At 38.7% G+C, this 27,746-nt stretch overlaps 1 protein-coding gene across 1 annotated transcript; it reads left to right on the forward strand.

The window, feature by feature from the left end:
- The first annotated feature begins 19,900 nt into the window (after window positions 1-19,900).
- LOC127969060 (arginase-1-like) lies at window positions 19,901-26,943 on the forward strand. Its single transcript, XM_052570668.1, has 8 exons — window positions 19,901-20,142; window positions 20,289-20,361; window positions 22,214-22,388; window positions 22,466-22,625; window positions 24,773-24,867; window positions 24,959-25,063; window positions 25,139-25,275; window positions 26,430-26,943. The coding sequence occupies exons 1-8, from the start codon at window positions 20,026-20,028 to the stop codon at window positions 26,591-26,593; spliced, it is 1,026 nt and encodes a 341-aa protein (XP_052426628.1). The 5' UTR covers window positions 19,901-20,025; the 3' UTR covers window positions 26,594-26,943.
- Window positions 26,944-27,746: the final 803 nt, after the last annotated feature.

Consider the following 27,746-nt stretch of genomic DNA (forward strand, 5'->3'; position numbering starts at 1 on the left):
TTGTATTCTACAAAGTCCCTCCTTCCGACCAGCGCACTCTGCTCTGATTGGCCAACTGACCCAGTGCATTGTGATTGACCGAACACTGCAAGCACTCGTTGGAAATGCACTGCCCCTTTCCATAATCGTGAGCTTCATCTATCAAAATAAATGTAAAGACAATTAATAATGTCCTTAGTTTTACCATCAGTTCAAGCCCGAAAGGGGAACAGAGTGACGTGATAGACACAATGATGAAGCTTGTATGTGTTTGCAGTAAACTAGCCACGGATGGTTAAGACACCTGACTCCACTGTGTGACCCCCCCCCCCCCCACCCCCACCCCCCCCCCCGCCCTCTCTCTCTCAAACACACACACACACACACACAATGCCCAAAACTGTGCATTTGAACAGTCAATAGCAAATACTCAAACTAATAACATAGTTACTGTAGCTGTATCGGTACCCAATGATTCAGAAGTGCCAAATTGTCGTAGCAAAGTCAGAATGACCTCCTCTCCTATGTTCACAAAACAGTTGTCCATAAAATACATTGCTGTTTTGTTGTAAGTAATCTTAAAGATTCCTAAAAATGCATCTACTTTCGGAAGTCCAAATAAAGTGCTTTTGCTTTCGCCTAGAAACACATAGCATCTCCATGACATGACTGCTTCAACACTAACTGCGGTTACTGAAACCATGCCTTCTTTCTTTGCGTGAACATTTGGGTGGCTTTATGCAAATGTTTCCACACAGTGATGTAGACATGTGGGGCGTGTTTGAATGAGCTGTTTTAGGGGGGCGTGGCAGAGTCTTAACTTTAATCAATAATGTCTCTTTGGTTTTGAGACTTTTAGTCTTTGCAACTTTGCAACTTCAGATCTTTTTAACGCAAGAGAAAGGATAAATTTAAATCACATCATATGACCCTTTTAAAGGGGACCGCTGCAATTCGTGTACAGTTTATGGATCCAATCGCACAATTTTAAGGGGGCTGAGTAGTCATTTAAGGTATAGCTATAGCCCCCCGGTCTAGCAATACCCATACATACAAGCATACCACTGAAACCCAGCTATAAATCAGGTTTTGACTTTTTGAATTTAATCTTAATATTAGCGCGTAGTGCAAAATTTGTAAATATTATTTAATTTTATATTAAAATATCAGTCCTGTCTTCTGATTGGTTAACACAGCTTTCCAGCTAAGGATGTAGCATATGTTATGATCTGAAACACCTGTTCACCAAATAACTGCACAGCATCCATAGCTGATCTGATTGATCTTATTTTTCTCATAATTTGTTTCATCAACACCTATGTGAATAAAATAAATACAAACAAATAAGGAAATAATAAAATAAAACAGCAAAATACAGTTATATTATATTATATTATATTATATTATATTATATTATATTATATTATATTATATTACATTATATTATATTATATATTCTCACACAGATGATGGATTTGCAGATTCTAGCTGTCATTTTTTAAATTGTTGGTCTTTGTATATGCAGATGGAGACAGCAGATGACAGATGGCTTTTGGCCATAAATTATATCTCACAGTTTTTTAGCATCTCAGGCAATAAACTAGCATAGCATAGCATAACATGTCCCACATTAGTGTTCTGACTAGTGTTTGTGACAATATTTTTATAGGTGGAATCCCAGGCACAAGTAAATATTTTTTAATCACTTGTTTTACACTACAGCTCCAAGTTGCTACATTTCTCCTATATATATACTATATAACTTGTTACTTTTAATTTAATTTTACATACTTAGGATTTTATTCAAACACACTGCAGTTCATTTATGAATCCCAGTTTGGGAAGCCTTAATGTTTAATGCACTTCATGTTGTTAATTACAACTAATGGAATAGTCTATATTTCCTTACAGTTTGTATTGTTATATCAATATGTTACAAGATTGTCCTACTTAAATTATTTTGATAAATGAAATAGGTCAAAAGTCATCTAAAAGTAATCAAAATAGTAGTTTGATTATATTACCTAAAATCTGTAATGTAATGGATTACGTTGCTAATGAGAATTTTGTAATTTGGCATCAGTAACGGATTAAAATTTGGAAGTAATCTACCCATCTCTCACTCTCTCTTTCTCTCTCTTTCTCTCACACACACACACACACACACACAAACACACACACTCTCTCTCTATGTGCTACCACCATTTGCCACATATTAAGAATCATTGTTGATATGGGTTAATATTGTTATTTTAAAGATGACAGTTGAAACTGTGGATAGGATATTGAATGTTACAATTCCAAAATAATAGAAAAATAAAGATTTGACAATTTAAAAAAAACGTTCCTATATAAAACTATTAAGATAGCAAAGCTATTTGTGTTAAATATGAACGACAATTTAGTAAAATGTATAATTATAGATTCTGTTTTGCTTGCATGACGCTGTTTTTGTGGGGTTTTAAAATATTTTCTGCTCGCGTTTAATTTACTACTAACCATCCGAGGCACTAGGTGGCAGTATAGCATCAATTGGTTGAGCTGTTACCCAAGGCAGAACAGGGAGGAAAATTGCATTAGGAGACATTTGTTCCCTTTCATAGGTCACTTCGATGCTGCGGTGACGTCACCACGTATGGGAACACCTTCGGTGTGACGAATGTCTGAAGCCCTATACCATCCCGCCAATCCTATTGGCCAAATAGCGCTTGGCACCGCCCTACGCATGCGTACGCATCGTATACCCGGGTGCCGCGCGCCATTTCGCTCAGATTTCATTCCTTCAGGAATAGCGAATCATCTGTGCCCTATCATCTCACGTTCTCCAGCGATTTTCTTCGAGCAGTGTTTAACTCCTCTTTCGCTGACGCGATGAGTCAACGAAAGGTAAGAGCCGTATAATGGGTTTATCACAGGGAGGCACTCATGAGAGATTCATTTGCAGCCTCTCTACATGTTCTCTCTGTGATAGCCTACTGCTATGGTAAAATAAAAGAAAGTATCCGCGCTCTGGAGTCTATTTCTTAAGTCGCCTCGCGTCTAACCCCCACCGTTCTGCGGTCACCGAGGCCCCGCACGAGGTGTTGGTTAGGGGCAATATGTGCGGCTTGACTATGAATACAGTGATGCACTGGAGTTTTTCCACTTGCTCGCTCTTCCCCACTCGAGTGCGTTAATCAGAGCAGTTTTGCTTTTATACTATGTTTGTCTAACCGCGGCTTCGAACTCAGAGTAGGCTCTGGCCGGCATACGCGGTTCTCATATGCGGTTCTCTCCCTCCGAGCGGACAGGAGAAACGCACCTCCCCTTCCTCAGTGTGCTATTATGTGGCTATCCGCGCGGTGGACAAACTACCCTTCTCACGGACCTCCACCAAGAGCTTTCGAGGTCCTGGAAGCAGCCGTAATCAGCGCATATCATGAACGGCGCGGGTTTTTGCCACGATTAAGTGACATGGCGGACTGCTATTATATAGCGATGCCAATTGACTACCTCTCTAGCCGAATGGATCGCGCAAACTCCACCGCGACCTAAGTCTCGTTGAAGACGTATCGAGTCGTGTCTATTTCAGACACTGCACAATTCAGTCTTCAGAGTTTGAGGAACGACACAAGAGGCTGGCAAATATGGCCAGTTTATGACGGCACATACAGCTGCTGCGTTCTCGCTAGTGGCGTGGCCCGATGTTTATCTTGTTGTGTTAAATCCTGCCGTGGACACGCTTCAGGATTATACACAACGAAACGCAGCGAGTTTGACGCATGCGCTTTCCTTCAATGTTTGCCAGGGTCTGTGCCCTCCACTAGAGAGTGCTGTTGGACTGCTAATGCACATCCAACCCTCTCACTGCAGTCCCCATGCTCTAACATTGACTGTCTCGCAGCAAAGCCACCTCGAGCATCATTGGATTGAGCTATCATTTGAGCGCCCCCCCTCAAACATTCTGCACAATTCAGCCTTCAGAGTTGAGGGACGGCAAAGAAGGCTGGGAAAGATGGCCAGTTTATGATGGCTCACACAGCTGCCACGTTCTCGCAATAGCGACGTGGCCCGATTTTTATCTTGGTGAATTTAATCCTGCCGTGGATACGCTTCAGGATTATACACAACGAAACGCAGCGAGTTTACGCATGCGTTTTCCTTCAATGTTTGCCAGGGTCTGTGCCCTCCACTAGAGAGTGCTGTTGGACTGCTAATGCACATCCAACCCTCTTACTGCAGTCCCCACGCTCTAACATTGACTGTCTCGCAGCAAAGCCACCTCGAGCATCATTGGATTGAGCTATCATTTGAGCGCCCCCCCTCAAACATTCTGCACAATCCAGCCTTCAGAGTTGAGGGACGGCAAAGAAGGCTGGGAAAGATGGCCAGTTTATGATGGCTCACACAGCTGCCACGTTCTCGCAATAGCGACGTGGCCCGATTTTTATCTTGGTGAATTTAATCCTGCCGTGGATACGCTTCAGGATTATACACAACGAAACGCAGCGAGTTTACGCATGCGTTTTCCTTCAATGTTTGCCAGGGTCTGTGCCCTCCACTAGAGAGTGCTGTTGGACTGCTAATGCACATCCAACCCTCTCACTGCAGTCCCCACGCTCTAACATTGACTGTCTCGCAGCAAAGCCACCTCGAGCATCATTGGATTGAGCTATCATTTGAGCGCCCCCCCTCAAACATTCTGCACAATTCAGCCTTCAGAGTTGAGGGACGGCAAAGAAGGCTGGGAAAGATGGCCAGTTTATGATGGCTCACACAGCTGCCACGTTCTCGCAATAGCGGCGTGGCCCGATTTTTATCTTGGTGAATTTAATCCTGCCGTGGATACGCTTCAGGATTATACACAACGAAACGCAGCGAGTTTACGCATGCGTTTTCCTTCATGTTTGCCAGGGACTGTGCCCTCCACTATAGAGTGCTGTTGGACCGCTAATGCACATCCAACACTCTCACTGCCGTCCCTACGCTCTAACATTGACTGTCTCGCAGCAAACAGTGCTTCGAGCAGCATTGGATCGGGGCTGTAACGCCAAAGTAAAAAAAAAAAAAAAAATAAATCCCTCAGACACTGTGCGCAATCCAGCTTTCAGAATTCGAGGGGCAATTCAAGGGTCCTACACAGACGACCCGTTTATGATGGCTCGCACAGCCGCCGCTTTTCGTCGCTTTTCCCGATGTTCAATTCGTTGGCCTAATTCCTGCCGTGGACACGTTTCAGGATTATACACAACGGGACGCAATGGCTCTTATGCATACACTTCCCCTATGCACGAATGCCGCAGGTTTTTCCATGCACGGATATTTAATGTGTATTACAGCCTTGCAGAAAGTGGAAATTTTGAGACCGCTAGTATGGTTTCGGGCCGTGTGGAACGCTTGCCCGGCATTTCTCAATGGGTGTTACGCACAATTTGTCACGGATACACTATTCAGTTTTTTAAGAGGCCCGCCTCTTTCCGCTGAATTCTTTCCACGGTGGTAAACCGATGGAAATAGCGGAGTTGCACCAGGAGATGTCAACTCTGCTGAGCAAAGGGGCTATAGAAGACGTACACCCCTCTCAGATGGAGGCAGGGTTTTTACAGCCGTTATTTTGTAAAAAAAAAAAAAAAAAGAGACGGCGGATTGTGACCCCTTACTTCTCAAAATGCATGGATGCAGCTCTGGCCCCGTTGCGGCTCCAGGGCGTCCGTGTTTGCAGACTCAAGCACATTCTCATCGGGTTCTTGTGCTGAATCACTTAAGAGCCTGGGCTTACACACGAATTTTCAGAGAAGTGTTTTATCTCCTCTCAACGGATAACCTTTCTGGGAATAGAATTGGACTCTCGCGCGATGACAGCCAAGCTTTCTCTCCCGCGCGCTCAGTTGATTGCATCATGCGTGTGGCGCTTCAAAGTGGGTCGCACAGTGACAGCGAGATTGTGCCTCAGACTTTTAGGTCTAATGGCAGCGGCATTCCCCGTAATTTGTCTGGGGTTACTTCACATGCGCCCTTTTCAGTGGAAAAATGGGCGAAAAGATGAAATATTTCACCCCGTTGTCTTCCGCATCGGACGATTTCGGTGACACAGAGTTGTGTGATGTTGTTAAAACTATGGATGCCAACCGAATTTCTCCTACCGGAGTTCGGCTGGGGATTTGTGCTTTCCCAGAGACCATCACGACGGATGCGTCTTTGACCGGTTGGGGTGCTGTTTGTCAAGGGCGACCAGCCCACGGAGTGTGAACAGCGGCACAACGCAGTTGGTATATAAACAGGTTGGAATTACTGGCAGTTTTTCTGGCTCTCCTGTAATTTGCGAATCTGCTGATCGGCCGTCTTGTGCTGCTTAGATCAGACAACACAGCGGTTGTGTCATACCTGAATCATCAGGAAGGATTACGCTCTCGCCCCCTGTGCGGGCTGGCAAGACATGTTCTTCTTTGGTCTCAGAACAAATTTCTGTCGATCCGAGCTGTTCATGTCCCCGGACTTTTGAACTTCGGAGCGGATATGCTATCCAGACAGGCTCTGGAACAAGGGGAATGGAGATTACACCCCAAACGATGAATCTCTTATGGCCTACGCATTGCCCACTATGCTTCTCCCCATCGCCCCTGGGCTTTGCTGCGTTAGCTCACAGTTGGCCCAGGACCAGTCTGTATGTTTTTCCCCGATTAATTTGATCCCAGCGGTATTATCCTAATAAGGCTGGATGGAGAGGAACAGCTACTACTGGTGGCTCCGCGATGGCACACACAGCCGTGGTTTGCGGACCTGATCAGTCTGTTAGCGGGCTCTTCATGAAGTTTCCCCTCAGACAGGATTTATTATCACAAGCACAGGGACTGATTTGGCACCCGAGGCCAGATCTTTGGAAACTGTGGGCGTGGCCTCTGAGCAGAGTGAGTTGGTATGTCCCGGTCTTTCTGTTGAAACTACAGAGACTATTCTGAATTCTAGAGCAGCTTCTACGAGACGCTTATATGCTTTCAAGTGAAGACTGTTTACGACCTGGTGTGAAAATCGTAATGTGGATCCAGTTTACTGCCCAGTGGTTTCAGTGCTGGAGTTCCTTCAGGATCGTTTTTCGAATAGAGTGACGCCAGTCACTCTAAGGTTTACGTGGCAGCTATTCAGCTTACCACAAATATATAGACGGTACCTCAGTGGACCGTTATCCACTGGTTTCTCGTTTCATACAGGGTGCGTGACGGCTGAGGCCTTTCCGCCCTGTGCGAGTCCTTCATGGGATTTATCCATTGTGTTGCAGGGTTATTAGGGCATCTGTTGAGCCCTTGGAAACTGTACCAGTTAAAATCCTAACTCTGAAGACACTTCTTATGGCTTTATCCTCCCTCAAGAGAGTTGGGGATTTACAGGCTCTTTCTGTCTCACCCTTGTGCATGGAATTTGCACCGGGATCTATGTAGGCCTAATTATGTTCCTAGGTTGCATCTAATCCCTTTCGCTCTCAGCAAATGGTCCTGGAAGCTTTATCCCCTGCTGAGGCAGGGTCAGAAGATCTAGGTCTTTGCCCCTTAGGGCTTTAAAGACTTATGTGTATCTTACAGCCCCATGGCGTGAGTCTGACCAGCTGTTTGTCTGTTTGGACATAAGAGTAAGGCCATGCGGTTACAAACAGCGCATGTCCCATTGGCTGGTGGAGGCAATATCTTTGGCCTATGAGGCGCGCAGACTCGCTTCGCCCTTAGGAGTTAAAGCTCATTCCACTAGAGCTGTGGCTTCTTCTCAAGCTTTTCTCAGTGGATCTTCTATGGATGATATCTGTGCTGCGGCAGGATGGTCCTCACCGAGCACTTTTATCTAGTCCAACAGTCTGAATGTGAGGGTGGCTCCTGGCTCCCGGGTTCTCTCCGCTGAGCAGATACTTCCTCGGATCCCAGCTATCAGGTACGTCAGGCGTTTTGGTATAGCGTTCCCATACGTGGTGACGTCACCGCAGCATCTCGTTCCCTATTCAGGGAACCATGGTTACATACATAACCGAGATGTTTTTGAAAGTCTATGCAAGACTCCACGTGGAAACTGGTGTGATATCTTCAATTAAAGGTTTGGGAATGTATATATATATATATATATATATATATAGGATCCACCACGTATGCAGACTTTATGTAACGTTTTTCCACGAAGTCTGTCAAATCACGTTTTTACCAAAATAATTCAAAATAAACATTTTCAGACTGGTTGTCACTCAATATTGTATTAGTAATGAAGGAATCTAATGAGAACCAAATTTACATTAATAAATGAATATAAAATCCTAAAGTAGTGACATTTTAAAAAAAGAGTAACGTTAAATACGGTATGTTTTTTCTCATGAAAACAATTCATTTATCTTTCAACTACATTTCTTAATGTAAAATGGCATTTATTTTGTGGTCAAATCTGCACAATGATTAATTGTGAATGAAAACAGTAATTCTCATATGATTATGTTATGTCTCTAGATGACATCATTAGCTGGCTCTGCCGCAGAATGACTCCAGTCTGCTCAGCCAGAGAGTGGTGGCCTCTGTGCTATTTGACCCTAATAAAGATGCTTCCAGCATGGACCGCAGCACCTTCTAAGCACTGGTTAAGTCACATGTCTTCTAGAGCTTTTCCTCCTTTTTTCCTTAAGACACACTGCTCTGTTGAACTTGAACAAGAGATTGTTCCATTGAAAATGCCAAATAATTCATGCACGATTCATAAATGACTTTTGATTTTGTGCAATTATGTTTGCTTTCTAATAGCCAAAAAATGTTACCACTAAAGTGGGTGTACAATAATAAACAGGTTTTTATACAGGAACCGCCTGTGTGCACAATATCATTTCTGCAGTGTTTTATTTGGTGCATGCTCATTTGTGTGCATGTATTACTTGCTTCAATATGAAAAATTGTATGTTGTAGGTAGAATGGCTCATTTTTGTCATTCACAGTGCTTTATGGAAATTATTTGTTGCTGCTGAGCACTTTGTTAAAATTTTTATTCCCATGTTAACAGATACATTTCTAATATAGTGACAACAGTTGGGATGTAAAAAGTCCATTTATTTTATGATTTATAACAACAAATATGATTTTTAACTTTTTACCTTTAAAAGACAGTCTTACCAAAAGTTCAGTTTAATCATTCATATATGCATATAATTTTCAACTTATCTTTAAGATATTCATGCAAAAAGCGCTTGCTGGGACCACCCACTCCCATGAAGCACCGCAAAATACATAATTGACTTAGTCTCGCTATGCTTTTAAAATATGTAAATACTTATAAATGTATGTGTATTTTGAATGTGTATAAACTAGAAATATAGGTAATTGTTTTTGTAGAAATAATCAACAACATTTAATGAAGTCATTTAATGTCATGTTCATTGCTTCATGGCATTGTAGTTTTTTTTTTCTTTCGCTATGTACTTAACTGTGTTTTTTGGATTTTCAAAAACATTTCTGCGTTCAATAAAAGTTTGTAATTTTGTTATTCGCCTTGTTAATATCTGGTTTGTTTTATTGCTTAAAATGCTTTAACAAAGACTGTAAATAAAATGGATGAAGAATATGACAAATTTTACTTTTGTAACCAAACTGTTTCTTTCTGGTTAACGCTGACATACAGTTTATTAAAAAATAGATCATGTTGAGCTGTTCATAGTTTGGGGTCATCTTGCAGTCATTGTTTCAAATTGACATTTTTAATTGGATAGCTTTTACCAGAAGATTTACGTTAATCATTCACCAGTATATAATCATTCATTGCAATGAGTAGTAATAGTCATTTAATTTTAATGTCTACTGTTATTGATTATTCTGAACATGCTGCACAGGACTTGAGTACTGATGGGTATTGATCCAGCATTCAATGAGTTTCAAGAGACTCTGTTTAGTCAAGCCTCTTTGACTTTAGAGTGCAGTGTTCAGACCAAAGAGGTCAACAAGAAACTGGACGAGAGCATCTCACTGTTTCTCACTCGACTGTCACCTTACTTTCTGCTCAAGCCTGATCTGAATGTATTAAATGGCTAATACACAGGTCATCTTAAATAGATTTGCTGTTGTCTCAGATCATCTATGTGTCTGAAATTCACTATTTCAGTTTTCAGACTATAGTTTTAGATTGTGATAAACTCATACACCTTATATATTGTAACGTGGAAACCGTATTCACTGATATAAATTGAATTTCAGATTCCACATTCATCTGTACAACCAAGACAGCCTGAATGCTTGTGTTCTAACATATCATGAGACTATAGTGTTTGTACGAAAGATCCAACTTTTAGTGAATGAAGATCCAACCCACAAATTGCACTGGTTGCATGGACTTCAGGTTTAGCCATAATGTTTCTGATTCTGTCATATTTGCAGTGTTAAAAAAGCCATAGCCTAATTTGGGACTCTTCTAACTGCACTGTACTTTATCTATAGAAACCTCGTGTTCCCCTGGCCCGAGGAACTCTGCTCCCACACTGCAATAAAGATTTAGGCTTCATGGATTTCATTTGTTATTTGGTTCACAGATTCAGTAAAGGTAAGACATTCTGGTTTTTTGTAAAACCATAACCATAACCCAAAACCATACTCTGGGTTTGTCCGGGATTCGAACTGTCCGCAGCTGCATGTGATTTTCTCTTTCTATGCATCCACCATTGTTTCTGCGCTTAATGCATTGGAGAAGATAACTAACTCTATTATTGCCAAACTGCTTCCGTTAGTACAATTGGTAAGACAATAATTCAGTGACATAATGCAGACGTGGTTAAGTTTATAATTGGGAAGTCGTGACCTGGTGGTTAGAGAGTATGACTCCTAACCCTAGGGTTGTGGGTTTGAGTCCTGGGCCAGCAATACCATGACTTAGGTGCCCTTGAGCAAGGCACCGAACCCCCAACTGCTCCCCGGGCGCCGCAGCATAAATGGCTGCCCACTGCTCCGGGTGTGTGTTCACAGTGTGTGTGTTATTAAATTTATTTATACAATTATTCTTGATTGTGCATCGATGTAACTTAGATCCTGAGAACATCAAATTCCAATTAAGTTTTATATTCAGGTTGCAGCCATATTCTGAATATGATGTTTATGCATTCAGGCATCATAATATTGATGTATACATTGTTTTGTAGGCATGCTTTTCTATAAATGTTTTTCCTTTCCCAGTTGTTTCTCAGCAGATTGAAGATGTTGCCATACTTTATGCTCATTTGTTATTTTTATTGCTACTTAACACATTTTAAATTTAATTATCCTTTGCAAATTCAAAAATGCCTGACAACACTTCCACTAAATGGTAAAGTTCAGACACTCTGTTCTGAATGAGGGGTTTGAATGCAACAGATTAAAACAAGCTTATTCTAGAGGTGAAAATTGAAATTTGTGGAAACAGAATATTGTCTTATACAGAATATGGCAATCAAATATGGTGTTTACATTAGAGCCCGACAAATATATTTATGTTGGGGCTGTTATTAGAGAGTAAAAAAAGATATTGATATATCGGCCGATAATCACTCAAATGTGGTGATCAAACCCTTATAATGACTTGACAGAGATATGAAATGGAGGCAGGGCATTTAACAATTTAAAAATAAACTTTATGATCCAAAATGAGTCTGACATCAGTGCACTAAACAGTTAAGTTGAAGTTTATTTTAATTCAGTTCTATTCAACTTTATTTCATTTAAGTTTTTTTTTTTTTTTACTTCAGAACATTCATTCACGGATTTGTGCTCCTTCGTCTTCACCCACAGACCAAACTTTCTTGAGAAGTGTAACATAAAATACCTCTGTAAATAAATACAATATAAATTCAACGTCTCGTGCACTACTAATGCCCTTTGAATGTAATGTGTGCATTCCCTTGAAACTGGAATCATGATGGATTTTCATGTGAAGTCCACTTTGCAGGGCACTTGCGGTCGAATAAGACAGCGCTGCCTGAAAAAGAGACCTCCTTAATGATGTGAAAATTTGGATTGGTATCACTGTCTTGCAAACGCGCCGGTGAATCTCTACAAAATTCAGGGGATACCTTCAGCTAGAGAAGCCACCCTTTTAAGCGTATCAGTAGCCCCCCAGGATTGCTAGATCAGCCAGCACCAGACTGCGAATTTAACCACCCATAACCCCCGAACCACTGGAGACTACTGATGCAGGGGTGATCTCATTCAAAAGAGGGCCTCTAGACATGCACTCGATTTGCGTTCAAGAGGGTTCATTGAGCTGAAAGAATCCCCCGAATTCGATGTGGATTCGTAGCACTGTTACGGAGATATGGCTGTTCTAAGTTTCAGTGGTTTTTTTCATAGACTTAAGCTTTAAAGCGTTTCATCCAGGTCGCCAGTAGCAAAAAATGGAGTGGGCCCTGCTGGAAAACTTAAGTAATTACGCTATTTCAAGCATTTTATCTGCATTGTATGTTCTGTAAAAAATATCTTAAGCATATTCGCCAATACCGATATTTCGGCGACAGGCTCATATCGGCCGATAATATTGGCAAACCGATATATTGATCGGGCTTTGGTTTATATGACTAAAAAATGTTACCAAGATTCCATTTAATATAAGACTTTTGCTCTTCATGTAAACATAGTCAATGACTGTGCCCAGTATATCTATAAGTAAACCTGAATAAGTTTCAGATTTTTCCTTCCTGTAATCAGGGCCTGAAATCTAACATTTTAGACTATGTGGCTGCCACTTACATGATCCTGTGTCAGATGACAGTGAAGGTGGTAATGGAGGCTCAGCTGGTGGACTGCGCAGTTGTGCAAATGTCTACGTCGAAGACCTCAGTTGTCCAAAGAGGGATTGAGCTGCATTATCATCCTCTTGCAGAACCAAAAAGAAGGTGTAGTTGGTCCAAAGTAAGTTTTAGTGATTTTAGTTGAATTAGTAGTTATATAAGATGTGTTCCCCAACGTCTTGTTTAGTATGTTTTCTCTCAGATTTTCTGCATTTAAAATGCTATATTGTCTTGTGCCTTTTCCCATTATGGCATTTGGGTACTGTGTGCTATCCTCACTCTGGTGTCCACTCTCCAGAGTATAGCAACAGTCCATGACAAAAGTCCCCTTCTGCGTTATCTGCTACCCCATCTTATTCATTCTGTGAAGACCCAGGATGGTTAGTGTCTATTTGTGAACATTTAAATTCGGTTTATTACAAATGATTTATCTGTGTTCAGTGTTTTTGAAAAAAGAATATGTTGCCTTGTTACATTTAATCACAACAATCCAATCAATAACATATGGACAAAATCAGGTCCTGCTATACGTTTTATCTCGTTTGAGAATCCATTTCAATAAAGATTTTTATAAAATTATATAATAAAATGAAAACGGAAAGAATAGAAAAAGAATAGAGCAAGCTAGTGTTAGAGGCCTTTTTGCTTTTGTTAACTGTATAATAAATAAAAAGAAAACAAACAGATAGAATACAAAAGGTTTTGAAAAGCTACTGGTAGGTGTTTGTCCAAAAGACATGTACTGTGTTCCAGGTCTAAGTTTAAATGTCACTTCTCTAAACATTGAAAATAGTTGTAATCAACAACAAATTTCTAATCTGACTCTTATGTAACTCTTTAATGCTGAAATCATTCATGCCTAATAACACAGTGGTAATCGTAGTAAAATTGCTGATATCACATGGTTAATTGCTTTATTTATTGTGTCCCTGTAGATGAGCAGCAGGATGAAATTTTGTCAGACAGTACTGGTCTATTACACTCCGTGTTTCAGGACCTTCAACTCTCCAGCAACTTGGAGAACACTGCAGCCAAGTAAGTGTGGTTTATATGAGTGAATCTTCACTTTATCCTGCACATTATGTATGATGATCTGATCATGGGTTAGATTTTGAATCTTCTAAAATAATTATTTTGAGCAGGCTACTTCTTTAGGAGTATGTTTCCTGCAGCATTGAGCTTCCCTCAGATAGGATTTCAGCTCTTAATCAGAAAATTCAATCTACTGTACGCCAGTTTGAATCCAGGTAGGTTCTCTTAAGCACATTAGTGCTATAGTATAGCTCTTAAAATGTTATTTCAAGTGTTTTTTTTTTTCATTTTGTTTTATCTTAAAGTGTTCATTTTACTCATAGGCATCCATGTGCACTGGATGTAGCATTGAAAAATCATGTCAAAAATTACCATGAAAAAACCGTGCTTCATCAGTTCATCTCTCTAACTATGAGCTGTGGAAAGTATCAAGTAGGTCTATAAGGTATTTTATTGCTTTAAACAGCTAGTCATTGTTTTAAAGGTGGCAAATAATCTACAATATTTACGGTCAGCTAACCTTTATCACAAAATATATTCTGACATAATAATCAGAAGCTGATGTAAAGCTGGAATGAGTGAACATGTGAAACTGGCACAGATGTGTGGTACATCAGTTGCCCGTTTCAACGACTGTGAAAAAATGTGCTAATGTAATTGAAGTATTTATTTTATTTGGGTTGTTGTAGTTGTATTAATTACCATTCACATCTATCAATGCCCAAAACAAGACTTTATAATGTTGTTCTTATATGCAGATCCTGCCAGATTCAGACACCTCTTTGATGCTCAGCCTGAATCATCCACTACCTTCTATGAGAAATATGGCTGTAGACTACTTAAAGGATATCCTCACCTTTAGAACATGTGTATATCGTTTGTGTTCTCTTTTAAATGTTAGCTTATTATTTTCCACTTTTCATCCGAGAGCGCCACATTAATGATGCTGGTTGTCCATCTGACTGTATATTTTTATGGAGCAGAATGGCTTTGATGAGGTCTTTCTGAACACTTCCCACAGTCTGCACATATCAATATGTTTGTATGAAGTTCTGAATGAAAAGAAAAACCCTTCTTGGATTCAGATGATGAGGAGGAAGAGGATTCTGATGATGATGATGATGAAGACAATGTGACAAAGAGCAGCCTGCTACTGCATCATGTTTTGGACTGCCTCCATAAAATCTTCTTCTATGACACACAGCGCTTCCTCAGTAAGGAGAGGGCTGATGCACTCCTAGGCCCCCTGGTGGATCAGGTCAGTATGGCACATTTGTCAAGAACTGCAGTCTATTCCACTCACGTAATTCATGTGCAGTAAATTATTACATAAGCAAAGTTATGGGATAATGTGTTAACATATTTTTTAATTCGGATTGAGGATTTCAAGTTTAAAAAAAAGACGATGGTGCCGCTTTCCTGAGATCATTAAACGTTAAAAGAAATTGTTAAAAATGTATTTTCTTACTAAAGTAATATAGTAGTTTTCCTTGGCAATAAGAAAGTAGAGGTCAGGGCAGTGTGACCAAATGTTTCTCAACCCTGTTCCTGGAGGCACACCAAAAGCACACATATTGGATGTCTTCCTAATCAAACACACATGATTTATCTCATTAGTAGATATGCCAAAACTTGAAATGGGTCAGGGAGACAATCAAAATGCCTACTGTAAGTGTGCTTCAAGGCCCGGAGTTGGTGTAAACTGGTATAACCAACATGCAGGAACTTGGGGTTGAACAAGTCAATAAGCTTATCTTTTTGTGCAATTTAAAACACAGTATTGCATTAAACAATCACTTGTCAAAACTGCCATTAAAACAAGAGATAAACTTTAAAACACTTCAGTCACTGTATTAATTAAATATACACTTATTCTTACTTAAGCCACTAGTTCACCCAAAAATGAAAATTTGCCTGTGATTTACTCACCCTTGAGGCATCCTAGGCAGTGGTGGACTGGGACAGTAAATCTGGCCGGGAATTTGACTCCACCCCAGGCCACCTCTGTTGCTGCAGTCACCACCACCCAATTCATGTGTCCACCAGACTGATAAACTCTTTGGTTCTTTCAGTTGTTTGAATTAGGTTATACTTAAAAATAAATCAAAATCCTTAGACTGTGGACGGGCAAAATAATCAAAATAAGTATCAAGAAGTATCAAGGCATTCACTGTCTCTATCATCTTTCCCTTAATCCCCCTCTCTCTCACTCTGCACATTGAGTTTCTCTGTAATATGAAATAAGCACTTTCAATAATCTATATTAATTATGCAGCCATCAATTGTATGTCCCAATGATCACAGTCCTACTACTGATGACCTTATAAATCATAAAAGCACATATTTTTCTAAGAGTATAGCCAGCATGTTTAGTTTTGCTTATAGCTTAAACTTTACTTGAAGGTTTCCTGCTCTGACTCAAAAGCTGAACTGTCCACCCCCTCTTGTTCAACAGCAGGAGCACTGGCAGCACTAGTGCTAAGTAACACTAGTGCTACTGTTGCTTCCTTCGTCACCTTCAAAATAAATAAGCATGTATACTAGGCTACATATTGTAGACAATAAATAGAAAATACATTTCTGGTAAATTTTGGAACTAAAAAAAAATACTGTATCCCCATATGTAAAACAGCGTGCTAGTTTGTCATTAAGATGCTCTTTTAAAATACCTATCATTATATACATTTGTTATATATATATATATATATATATATATATATATATATAGATAGATATATAGACCAAACGTTTGGACACACCTTCTCATTCAAAGAGTTTTCTTTATTTTCATGACTATAAAAATTGTAGAGTCACACTGAAGGCATCAAGGGCTATTTGAGCAAGAAGGAGAGTGATGGGGTGCTGCGCCAGATGACCTGGCCTCCACAGTCACCGGACCTGAACCCAATCGAGATGGTTTAGGGGTGAGCTGGACCGCAGACAGAAGGCAAAAGGGCCAACAAGTGCTAAGCATCTCTCGGGGAACTCCTTCAAGACTGTTGGAAGACCATTTCAGGTGACTACCTCTTGAAGCTCATCAAGAGAATGCCAAGAGTGTGCAAAGCAGTAATCAAAGCAAAAGGTGGCTACTTTGAAGAACCTACAATATGACATATTTTCAATTGTTTCACACTTTTTTGTTATGTATATAATTCCACATGTGTTAATTCATAGTTTTGATGCCTTCAGTGTGAATCTACAATTTTCATAGTCATGAAGATAAAGAAAACTATTTGAATGAGAAGGCGTGTCTAAACAAATTAGAATATGGTGACATGCCAATCGGTTAATCATCTCAAAACACCTGCAAAGTTTTCCTGAGCCTTCAAAATGGTCTCCGACAATCATTGACACCCTTCACAAGGAGTGTAAGTAACAAAAATTAATTGCCAATAAGCTGGATGTTCACAGAGTGCTGTATCCAAGCATGTTAACAGAAAGTTGAGTGGAACAAAAAAATTGTGGAAGAAAAAGATACACAACCAACCGAGAGAACTGCTGCCTTATGAGGATTGTCAAGCAAACAGGATTCAAGAATTTTAGAGAATTTCTCAAATAATGGACTGAGGCTGGGGTCAAGGCATCAATGGCCACCACACACAGAAATGTCAAGGAATTTGGCTACAGTTGTTGTATTCCTCTTGTGAAGCCACTCCTGTACCACAGATAACGTCAAAGATATCTTACCTCAGCTAAGGAGAAAAAGAACTGTTTTTTGCCCAGTGGCCCAAAGTCCTCTTTTCAGTTGAGAGCAAGTTTTGTATTTCATTTGGAAACCAAGGTCCTAGAGTCTGGAGGAAGGCTGGAGAAGCTCATAGACCAAGTTTCTTGAAGTCCAGTGTTTCCACATTCTGTGATGATTTGGGGTGTAATGTCATCTGCTGGTGTTTGGTCCACTGTGTTTTTTGAAAACCAAAGTCACTGCACCCGTTTACCAAGAAATCTTTGAGCAATTCAGGCTTCCTTCTGCTGACTAGCTTTTTGAAGATGCTGATTTCATTTTCCAGCAGGATTTGGCACCTGCCCACACTGCCAGAAGTTGGTTAAATGACCATGGTGTTGGTGTGCTTGACTGGCCAGCAAACTCACCAGACCTGAACCCCGTAGAGAATCTATGGGCTATTGTCAAGAAGAAAATGAGAAACAAGAGACCAAACAAAGCAGATGAGCTGAAGGCCCCTGTAAAAGAAACCTGGTCTTCCAGACCACCTCAGCAGTGCCACAAACTGAACACATCCATGCCACGCCGAACAGAGGAACCAGGTATTGAGTACATGTACAGTCAAAGAACATACTTTCCAGAAGACCAACAACTTACAAATTGTTTTATTTTTTAGAGGTCTTATGAAGTATTCTAATTTGTTGAGTGAATTGGTGGGTTTTTGTTAAATGTGTTATATCATCACAATTATAATAACCAAACTTAAACTACTTCAGTCTGTGTACATTGAATTTATTTACGTTTCACAATTTGAGTTGAATTACTGAAATAACTCCTCAACATTGTAATTTATTGAGAAGCACCTGTACTCTACTGGGTGGTTGCCCTGCATGCTTAATAAACAAACTCCAGCTAGTGTAAAATGCAGCAGCAAGAGTTCTCACTAGAACCAGAACATATGACCATATAAGCCCAGTTCTGATAACACATTTTTGGCACCCTATTGAGCATTGCCTAAATATTAAAATCTTTTTAATTACTAACAAATATTTAAACGGTTTATCTCCTCTGTACTTTAGCAAACTGTTATCGCATTGCAGTCCTTCACTTTTCATTGTCAAAATTCTGTCCAGTTGATAAAACCTACAATATCAAAATCATCTGTAGGTGGTAGATCTTTTTCCTGTTGAGCACCAGATTAGATAGTGGACCTGCACCTATTGATGACCACAACAGCCCTGAATTTCAGCGCAGACTATTATTGATTAGTTTGGCACACTTCCTTTTTCAGCAATATTATTAAATTAAAACGACTGTACTTACATTATTCGATAAGAACTGAAGTGAGGTGGATGATGACATTACAAATCTGCTTTACAGCTTAATTTATCTAATTTCATATCTGATCTTACACAAATCTACAATGAACAATTGCTCTCTGTTTGCATCATTGAATCAATTTTTCCTTTTTATTTTGAAATTGTGTAATGTTAAATTGCTATATAAAGAAATGTGACTTGACTTCACATGTATCAAAAGTGTGATTGTTCAACCAAGTATTGAGTAAAGAGTAATGAACAAACTTTTTTGCCCAAATTTAACTAATAAAATAGTGGGCATGTTTTTGTGACATATCGGGACATAACTCTGTATAATGACATGGGTATGACACAGGTATTACAAGGAGAGGGTGACTTATGAGGAGATAACCCATGTCCCCATTTTTCAAAACGCTTATAAATAATACAGAATGAATATTTTTTTTCTTTGAGAAAGTTGCACAAAGTTTCCTGTGAGGGTTAGGGTTAGGTGTAGGGTTGGTGTAGTGCGATAGAATACACAGTTGTACAGTATAAAAACCATTACACCTATGGGATGTCCCCACTTTTCACAAAAACGAACAAGAGCGTGTGTGTGTGTGTGTGTGTGTGTGTGTGTGTATGTATATATATATATATATATATATATACATATATATATATATATATATATAGATAGATAGATAGATAGATAGATAGATAGATAGATATGGTTTTTACAGTTAACTAAAACCATAACCATAAAATGCAGTTTGTCACTTTTAAGTGAAATAAACCTTAACTGAAATATAAAAATATAAAATCCTTAAACTTATTTTAATTTCAGCTCGTTGCCAAGACATTTCTCATTTTTATTTTTTACACGATGTACTAAAATAACATGAAAATAAACTAAACAAAAATAAAATAAAAATAAAAACCGAAAATATATTAAGAAAAATATACCTAAATATAAATATAATAAAGAGTAAAAAATGGCGAATTAAAGGCGAATTAAATATCATATTAGCCTATATAATATAAATATGTATAATTTATTGATCCTTACTAGAAGTTTATATTTTCATACGCTCTTTTTATGATAATTAACCATTTCGTATGCAAATTAGACGATGGCGTCAACTAAAATCAGTTCTTCCCCATTTACTTTTCTTGAACAAAACCGAAAAGAAATCGCAGGTTAAGACAGAAGAGCGCGAGCAATCCAATGACCGTCAGCGGTGCGCGTGTCGTCAGACGTCCTGTAATCTGCTTTGATTTTAGAGCCGCTTACTCCATAGGCTACTGCTGCTGGATAAATGATAACAGTGATGAAGAGCTTCAGCGGATTACGAGCCGCTTTTCACATATTCACAAGAGACCTCCATCATCATCACTGTGTGGGAATAATAGGTGCACCTTTTTCTAAAGGACAGGTGAGATATAAACCCCCTAAGAAACGTCCTATTCTCATTTGAAATACTGAATACAAATATTTTAAAAAGAATATGTTTGTATATAAATCCATCCATGGTGCAGTATGGTAGTGGTCCAGTGCTCATGTTATTGACTGTCACTGCAGCAGAGAGATGGTGTGCAGAGAGGAGCAGACCTCATTCGAGCTGCTGGATTGGTGCAGAAACTTAAAGGGCAAGGTACCACTGCTACACCTCCTGATATTTACACCGCTTTTATCAGTGTTTGAGAACAGTATATTCCTTCTAAACTACACTTTATTTTAATTAATCTGGGTCACTGTGTAGTTATAAATTTAAGTACAGAATAAAATATTTATTAATGTTAGGTTAGGTTTATAATTAGGATCTGGTTTAGGGTTGCATATAATTATGTATTATTTCTTGCTATTACTGTAGTAGGTATGTGTAACAAGGACATTGTAAAATAAAGTGTTACTTCATTTATAAAAATTACAATATGGGATGTTTGCATTTTAAAAAGTCGAAATGTAATTAAATGCCTTTTAAAATTGATAAAAAAAAAAAAAAGTTAAATTGTGACTATGGTTATAGCATGTAAAAAAAATATAGACTGTGCTGTATATAAATTCATTTAAACGTTAACCTAAATCTTGACGTAAGAATGGTAATGTGTTATTTGTCAACTAGTCATTATACAATACCTCCAACGGCTGAGGTTTATTTTCAGGTCAGGTGTTGCGCAATCATTACTTATCATTGCCACTTTCGTAAAAAAGTGTCTAGATCTGATCTGATCTGTCTGTTGTTTCACAAATGTTTTATAGAGTAACTTTAAACAAACGGCTAGAGGCACTGATGCCATGCAAGGACCAGTGCTGCCATGTGCGGTTTTTATTTATTTACCAACTGACGTTGCACTAGTCCCCTTATTTTTTGGATCGAGTTCTGTTACTGAATAAGAGTCGAGCGTGTATTTGCACATTTGAACTCAAACAAACCCAGTAATGTTTAAAAACGTGAGCTGATGGTAGAAGAGAGAACTCTGCAGGTCTGAAAGCTAAACCTAAAATGAGTGACTTATTTAAATATTAATTCCAAGATTTTTACACATTTGAAGGATGCTTTCAACAGCGTTCATTTAGTAACAATATAGCACACTTCTGAAACTTCCTCAAGTGAATGTTCAGTCTCCAGCCTTATAGTTACCAGTTTACCTTTGAAATAATATAATTTTTTCTTCTTCACTCGGAGATAATGAATAAAGAAGTGAGATAGAAACACTTTTGCAAACTTTGTGCCCTACTTTTCCAGTTCAGAAGAAATGGATGAAATTAATAATAATAATAATAATAACCTTACTCTAATTATATCATCTGTGTTATTGCAATATGATATTTCATTTTCTTTATATTTTTGGTGTAATAATGCTTAGGCAATATTGTATGTGCACACAACACACAATCATGCCAATAAGTTATTATATTAAAAAGGGAATGGAAACATAATTGGTGACTCAATCCTGACACTCTGTGCATCAAAACAATATGTTTTCAGTGAATGACTTGACAGCTGAATCTGGTTTTTCAGGATTCTTTGACGAATAGAACGATCCAAAGATCAGCATCTATCTGAAATAAACAGCTTTTGTAACATTATTACACACTATACCGTTTAAAATTTGGAGTCAGTGTGTGTGTGTGCATATATAAAGGGATGATGAAGACATTTATAATGTTACAAAAGATTTCTGTTTCAGATAAATGCTAATCTTGCGAACTTTCTATTCATCAAAATAACCTGAAAACAATCTACTCAGCTGTTTTCAACCTAATGACAGTAAATGTTTTTTTTGAGCAGCTTATCAGAATATTAGAATGATTTCTGAAGGATAATGGGACTGTATGCCAGTCCAATGATGCAAAAAATCAGATAAAAAATCTAGATGGATGGATGGATGGATGGATGGATAGATAGATAGGCCATTACACTTTTCCTTTTGTGTGTTAAAGCTACAAAATCACATCAGTTACATGTAAATGATAACAGAAAGCCCTTTGTCCCTCACCAGGTTGTGTAGTGAAGGATTATGGGAATCTGACTTTTGAGGACATCCCCAATGATGAGCCAGTTGGCAGACTGAAGACTCCGAGAGCAGTCGGCCGTGCCAATGAGCTGCTCGCAGGAGCTGTGCAGAAGATCAAGAGCGATGGCAACACTTGTGTGATGCTGGGAGGAGACCACAGGTCATTGTGTGCTTCCAGTTCTGCTCAGTTTAATGTTCGAGCCTATTCTCAGCAATATGTTTGCTGTTTTTTTACAGCTTGGCGATTGGTTCGATCTCTGGTCATGCTGCCTCAAGACATGAGCTGAGTGTTTTATGGGTGGATGCACACGCAGATATCAACACACCTTTAACCACACCAACTGGAAACATTCACGGACAACCGCTGTCGTACCTCATCCATGAACTGCACTCAAAGGTGAACGATGGTCTTTAATCATTTCAGCACCTTTGTTAAAGTTTGTGTAATATGTTACACAGTCATTATGTTACTGTCAGTCTAATCACAGAAAACCTTAAGAGATGTTCGACTTTAACTTCCTGACCATGGCTGACGTGCATTTGTCAGTATCTTTGTCTTTAGCTCACTCATAACTAATAAACATTAACAGCTACCTTAGTGGATAGTTCATAGAAAATTTGATAAGAAAAACATGTTTATGTCCTTTTTTAGAAAACCATTAGGACTGTTTTGTATTGTGGCATTACTGGTATGCACAAATAACACAAAAAATATTTCTCCTGAAACTCCCATTGACATTATGTGACATTAGCAGTAATTGCAGTAATTCATGATTCTCATTTTTATTCTAGTGAAGTATATATACATACATACATATGCATGTTTGCAATATATACACAGTACATTTATATTTAGACACTTAGCAGACATTTTTATCTGTATAGCATGTGTGTAAGACTCAAAATTATGAAGTAATTATATTATGTTGAATAAATATTTTAGTGAGATTATATTATCTTTAAATTAATTATAATACAACCAAATAATACAAGATCATGCCAAATCATCAACAATCAAATCCAGCTAACTGAGTTAGCGACGTACGAAGAACGGGCCCCTGGTCAGGAGCAGGCTAACTGAATAAAAAGAATAAATAATAGAAATCAGACTCAATCAATTTTAACTGATGTTTTTATTTTTGGACTAAGAATAAAGTCAATTAATTGCATGTGAGACAGTGGTAATATTGATGCGTTCCTATTGGTCAGTGTTAGAGGAGCTCAGCTTAAGTTGCCACAGTGTCTGAGTCTGAGCTATTGTAATTTTGCTTTCAGAAACCAAATCAAGTGGCAATAAGTCTTATTTGCTAAACCTGTTTTATGAAACAGCCCCCTGGTCAGTTCAGTAGCAGAGGGGGTTGTTAATCAGTTTTAGCTTCTTTGGTGTTAATGAAATTAACAACAGGTGCACTAGATGGGCAACAATGAGACAACCCTCAAAACTAAAATACTAAAAAGAATGGTTTTACAGGTGGAGGCCACTGACAGTTTTCCCCCCTACTCTTTTCTGACTGTTTTTCACTAGTTTTGCATTTGGCTAGCTAGGGTCAGTGTCACTACTGGTAGCATGAGGTGATACCTGGACCATACAGAATGACCTCCAGCAGGCAACTGGTGTGAATGTCTCTGACCAATCAGAAACAGACTTCATGAGGGTGGCCTGAGGGCCAGACGTCCTCTAGTGAGCTCTGTGCTCACTGCCCAGCACCGTGGAGCTCGATTGGTATTTGGCACTGAACACCAGAATTGGCAGGTCTGCCACTGGCACCCTGTGCTTTTTACAGAAGAGAGCAGGTTTACACATGAGCACATGTGACAGACATGAAAGGGTCTGGAGAGTCCTTGGAGAATGTTACGCTGCCTGTAACATTGTTCAGGATGACCGGTTTGTTGGTGGGTCAGTGATTGTCTGGGGAGTCATATCTATGGAGGGACACACAGACCTCTACAGGCTAGACAATGGCACCCTGACTGCCATTAAGTATTGGGATGAAATCACTGGACCCATTGTCAGATCTGATGCTGGTGCAGTGGGTCCTGGGTTCCTCCTGGTACACGACAATGCCCGACCTTGTGTAGCCAGAGTATGCAGGCAGATCCTGGAGGATGAAGGAATTGATACCATTGAACGGCCCCGCCGTTGTCAGACATACATACAAGCACAAGGGTACCATTATGGGTTGCTGCAATGAAAATTCAGCTAAATGGATTACCATGCTACGTCATTTTTACTCTTTGATTTTCAGGGTGTTTTTGAATTCAGCAATCTGTAGGTTGGTCATTTTCATTTCCATCAAACGATGTGGCATCATTTCGTTCCTAACACATTAACCAGTCCATATCAGTATAGATATCCAGCATGATATTTTTCCCCATTGAGATCTGAGGTGTTTTCAAAGTGTTTCTTAAATTTTTTTGAGCACTGTGTTTTATTCCTGTTTGAGATTTAAGTGAAATACTACTATTAATAGGGTCCACTCCTTTAGGTTTATTTGAGATGACATTTATGATTTAAAACATTGAAAATTTTGTAATCTTTCTTAGATTCCCATAATTCCAAATTTCTCATGGATAAAGCCTTGTGTCGCAGCTAAGGACATTGTCTACATTGGACTCAGAGATGTGGACCCAGAAGAACAGTAAGTCTATAGATTCTACAAAATAATTCATGCATCATATCACCATTTCATGATTCGTTATGAAGTCCAAATCTCACTTGCATCATCACAGTTATATCCTGAAGCACCTTGGAATCAAAACGTTCTCCATGACAGAGGTTGATCGGCTTGGAATAGCAAAAGTAATGGAGCAGACGTGTGACCACATGTTTTCAAAGTAAGTGTGTGACTTATTTTCTAATTTTCATAAGAGTCCATATGTATTGAAGCTTTGCTACTCTTTCTGTATCAGGGTGAAAAAACCCATCCACCTCAGTTTTGACATTGATGCACTGGACCCATCGGTCTCACCTGCAACAGGCACACCTGCAGCGGGAGGACTGACCTACAGAGAGGGCATTTACATCACTGAACACATCTGTCAGACAGGTGAGAACCTGAGGATATCTCGATCTCTAAATTGCAAGAGATTTCTAAAACTTCCAAGCCAACAAACTGGCAGCAATCTGGCCTTTCTGAAATGATAAACAAAAATCCAAGCACACTTGTCTGATGAACAAATGATTTAGCTCCCCCCGTGTCAGTTTCAAAACAACAGCCCAGTCAATGAATAAATTCATAACATTCTATGTTTAAAACATTCTACGTTTTAACACACACGATTTCACCCCATCTCATATTAATCTTGAGTACCCACATAGTACTGCATCCTTTATATCTCCAAAAAGTATTTTTTTGTCATATTTATAAAATAAAGATAAAAAAATAAAGCTTCACGATTCGAAAAATAAAGCTTCTGGAGGCATGGTGTGGGCGGAGCTAAAGAGTGCCAAGCACTTGAGCACCGATTGCCAACAAAACACAGAAATTTGATGCATTTTCACTTTCCGTCTGCAGTTCTGAATCATGACCGGATCTTTTATAGCTGGGACCACTCCATCTTTTAAGTATCAAATGATGTGTAGATCCAACGCCGAACTGGGCCTTGTTTATAAAAACGTTTGTCAACAAACACACTTGCGAAACTCCATTGCTGCTCCTGAAAACAAACTGCATCCGCTGTTTACATAATGCTTTGTTCTTAGGGAAGCTGAACTAGGTTATCTTTCCCTTACAACCAAAAACACATCTTTTTAGAGACATTCTTCCCGAGTGAGCCCCGTGCAGTGCTGCTGAATGAAGTGCAATGATGGGCACGCTCTTGCTCTCGTTCTGGTCGATGTGTGCATGCGCTTCCAGGAGAAATGCCCATTTAAGGAGTTCCATCCTTCATGATGTCAATGTAGAGCCACAATTGAAAAAAACTTTCCGAAACTTGTAAGAAAACCGCACGTGTGTATTTTGCACATAAATTCTCTGTTATAAATCCAAAATCATTTTTTCTTTTCTGTTTTTTTTTTTACTTTGGCCAAGTTAAGCATGAGCATCCAACTCTTTAACAGTGTAAACTCTGAATGCATGAAACAGCATTGAAACCCCCCAACATTTTTCTGCTTCGCTATTGCTAAATGAGCAATTTCATTAACATTCTTGATCTTTCTTTGGCATGTTGAGATGAATGTATGTTTTTGATTTCCCTCCAGGTCTTCTCTCTGCTGTAGACATGGTGGAAGTGAACCCAAAGCAGGGTAAAACAGAGGAGGAAATTAAATCAACAGTAAACGCTGCAGTGGATCTGTTACTGGGCTGCTTCGGACGGGTCCGCGAGGGGTCTCATGAGCCCGATTACCAAATTCCAAATCCATAAATCACAGGCTTTATTTGTTTTTATTTTTATTTTTACTTATTGGCATCATTATTTAGGCCATCTTGCCATTTAAATTGAATTTAAAATGGTAATTTCCATTTATTTTATTCCTGTATAAGTGAATTCCAAAGATATATGCAAATTATACCACAGTATATATGCAGAATTTAAAAAGCTGTATCTGAATATGATTGTTGTTGTTTTTTCAAAGGCAACATAATTTTAACTAAAAAAAATGTTGCCAGGTTAACCATGTTTAATGCAAGAAATAAAATAATTTTATTGAAAAATATTTTGCTAGTTATGTGTGACATTATAATAAACTTTTTCCAGTTACTTTTCTATTATATTGAAAATTGTGTCTCTGACACTTCTCAGCTGTCAATCAATCAATGCACTAAAACAAGAGTTTTATATTTTGTTGATTATGTATTGCTTATGTATTAAAAAAAAAGAATTATTGGATAAGCCCCGTCATATGTTCATAACCAAGACTTGCACAGAACATCTTTGGATGGTCTGATATCAACATGTAGTAACACGGTTCAGTTAATGTAGGAACCTGACTAACTATGAGCAGTGTTGGAATGTGTAATAGGTTACAGATTACAATATACCATATTTAAGACGTAACATTTGTGCAACTATTTCATTTACTTTATTAAAGTAATTAACTGATTACATATGATTACTTTTCTAAATTTCTAACAAATGTTTTCATCTGTTAATCACTGAAACATTTAAAGCAGGCAGGGCTAACCTTAGTACTCAACACTTATTACTGTCAGACTTTCAAAATCCTACTTCATTTGAAATTAACATACTAATAATTTAATTGTAAAGCACAGCCACCACCAAAAAGAATAATAATAACAATAATAATTCTGCGATTAATACAGATTCCAAATCATAACAAGAAACCATTTAATAGCTATATTATTTGAATCAATGTTTTGCATAGCTATGACAGGAAACACTGGCATCTAACAATGGCCTTAAAAAAAAATATTGTAAAATAAAGTGTATACATAAAACGAAAACCAATAAACCGAGAAGAGGAGTGGTTACATCACCAAGATGCTTCAAGAAACCTACCTGAAAAATTATGACCTGGTGAAAATACTAGTGTTCTAATCATTTTGACTAAAAATGT

The sequence above is a fragment of the Carassius gibelio genome, chromosome B12, assembly GCF_023724105.1.
Source record: "Carassius gibelio isolate Cgi1373 ecotype wild population from Czech Republic chromosome B12, carGib1.2-hapl.c, whole genome shotgun sequence".
Taxonomy (NCBI): domain Eukaryota; kingdom Metazoa; phylum Chordata; class Actinopteri; order Cypriniformes; family Cyprinidae; genus Carassius; species Carassius gibelio.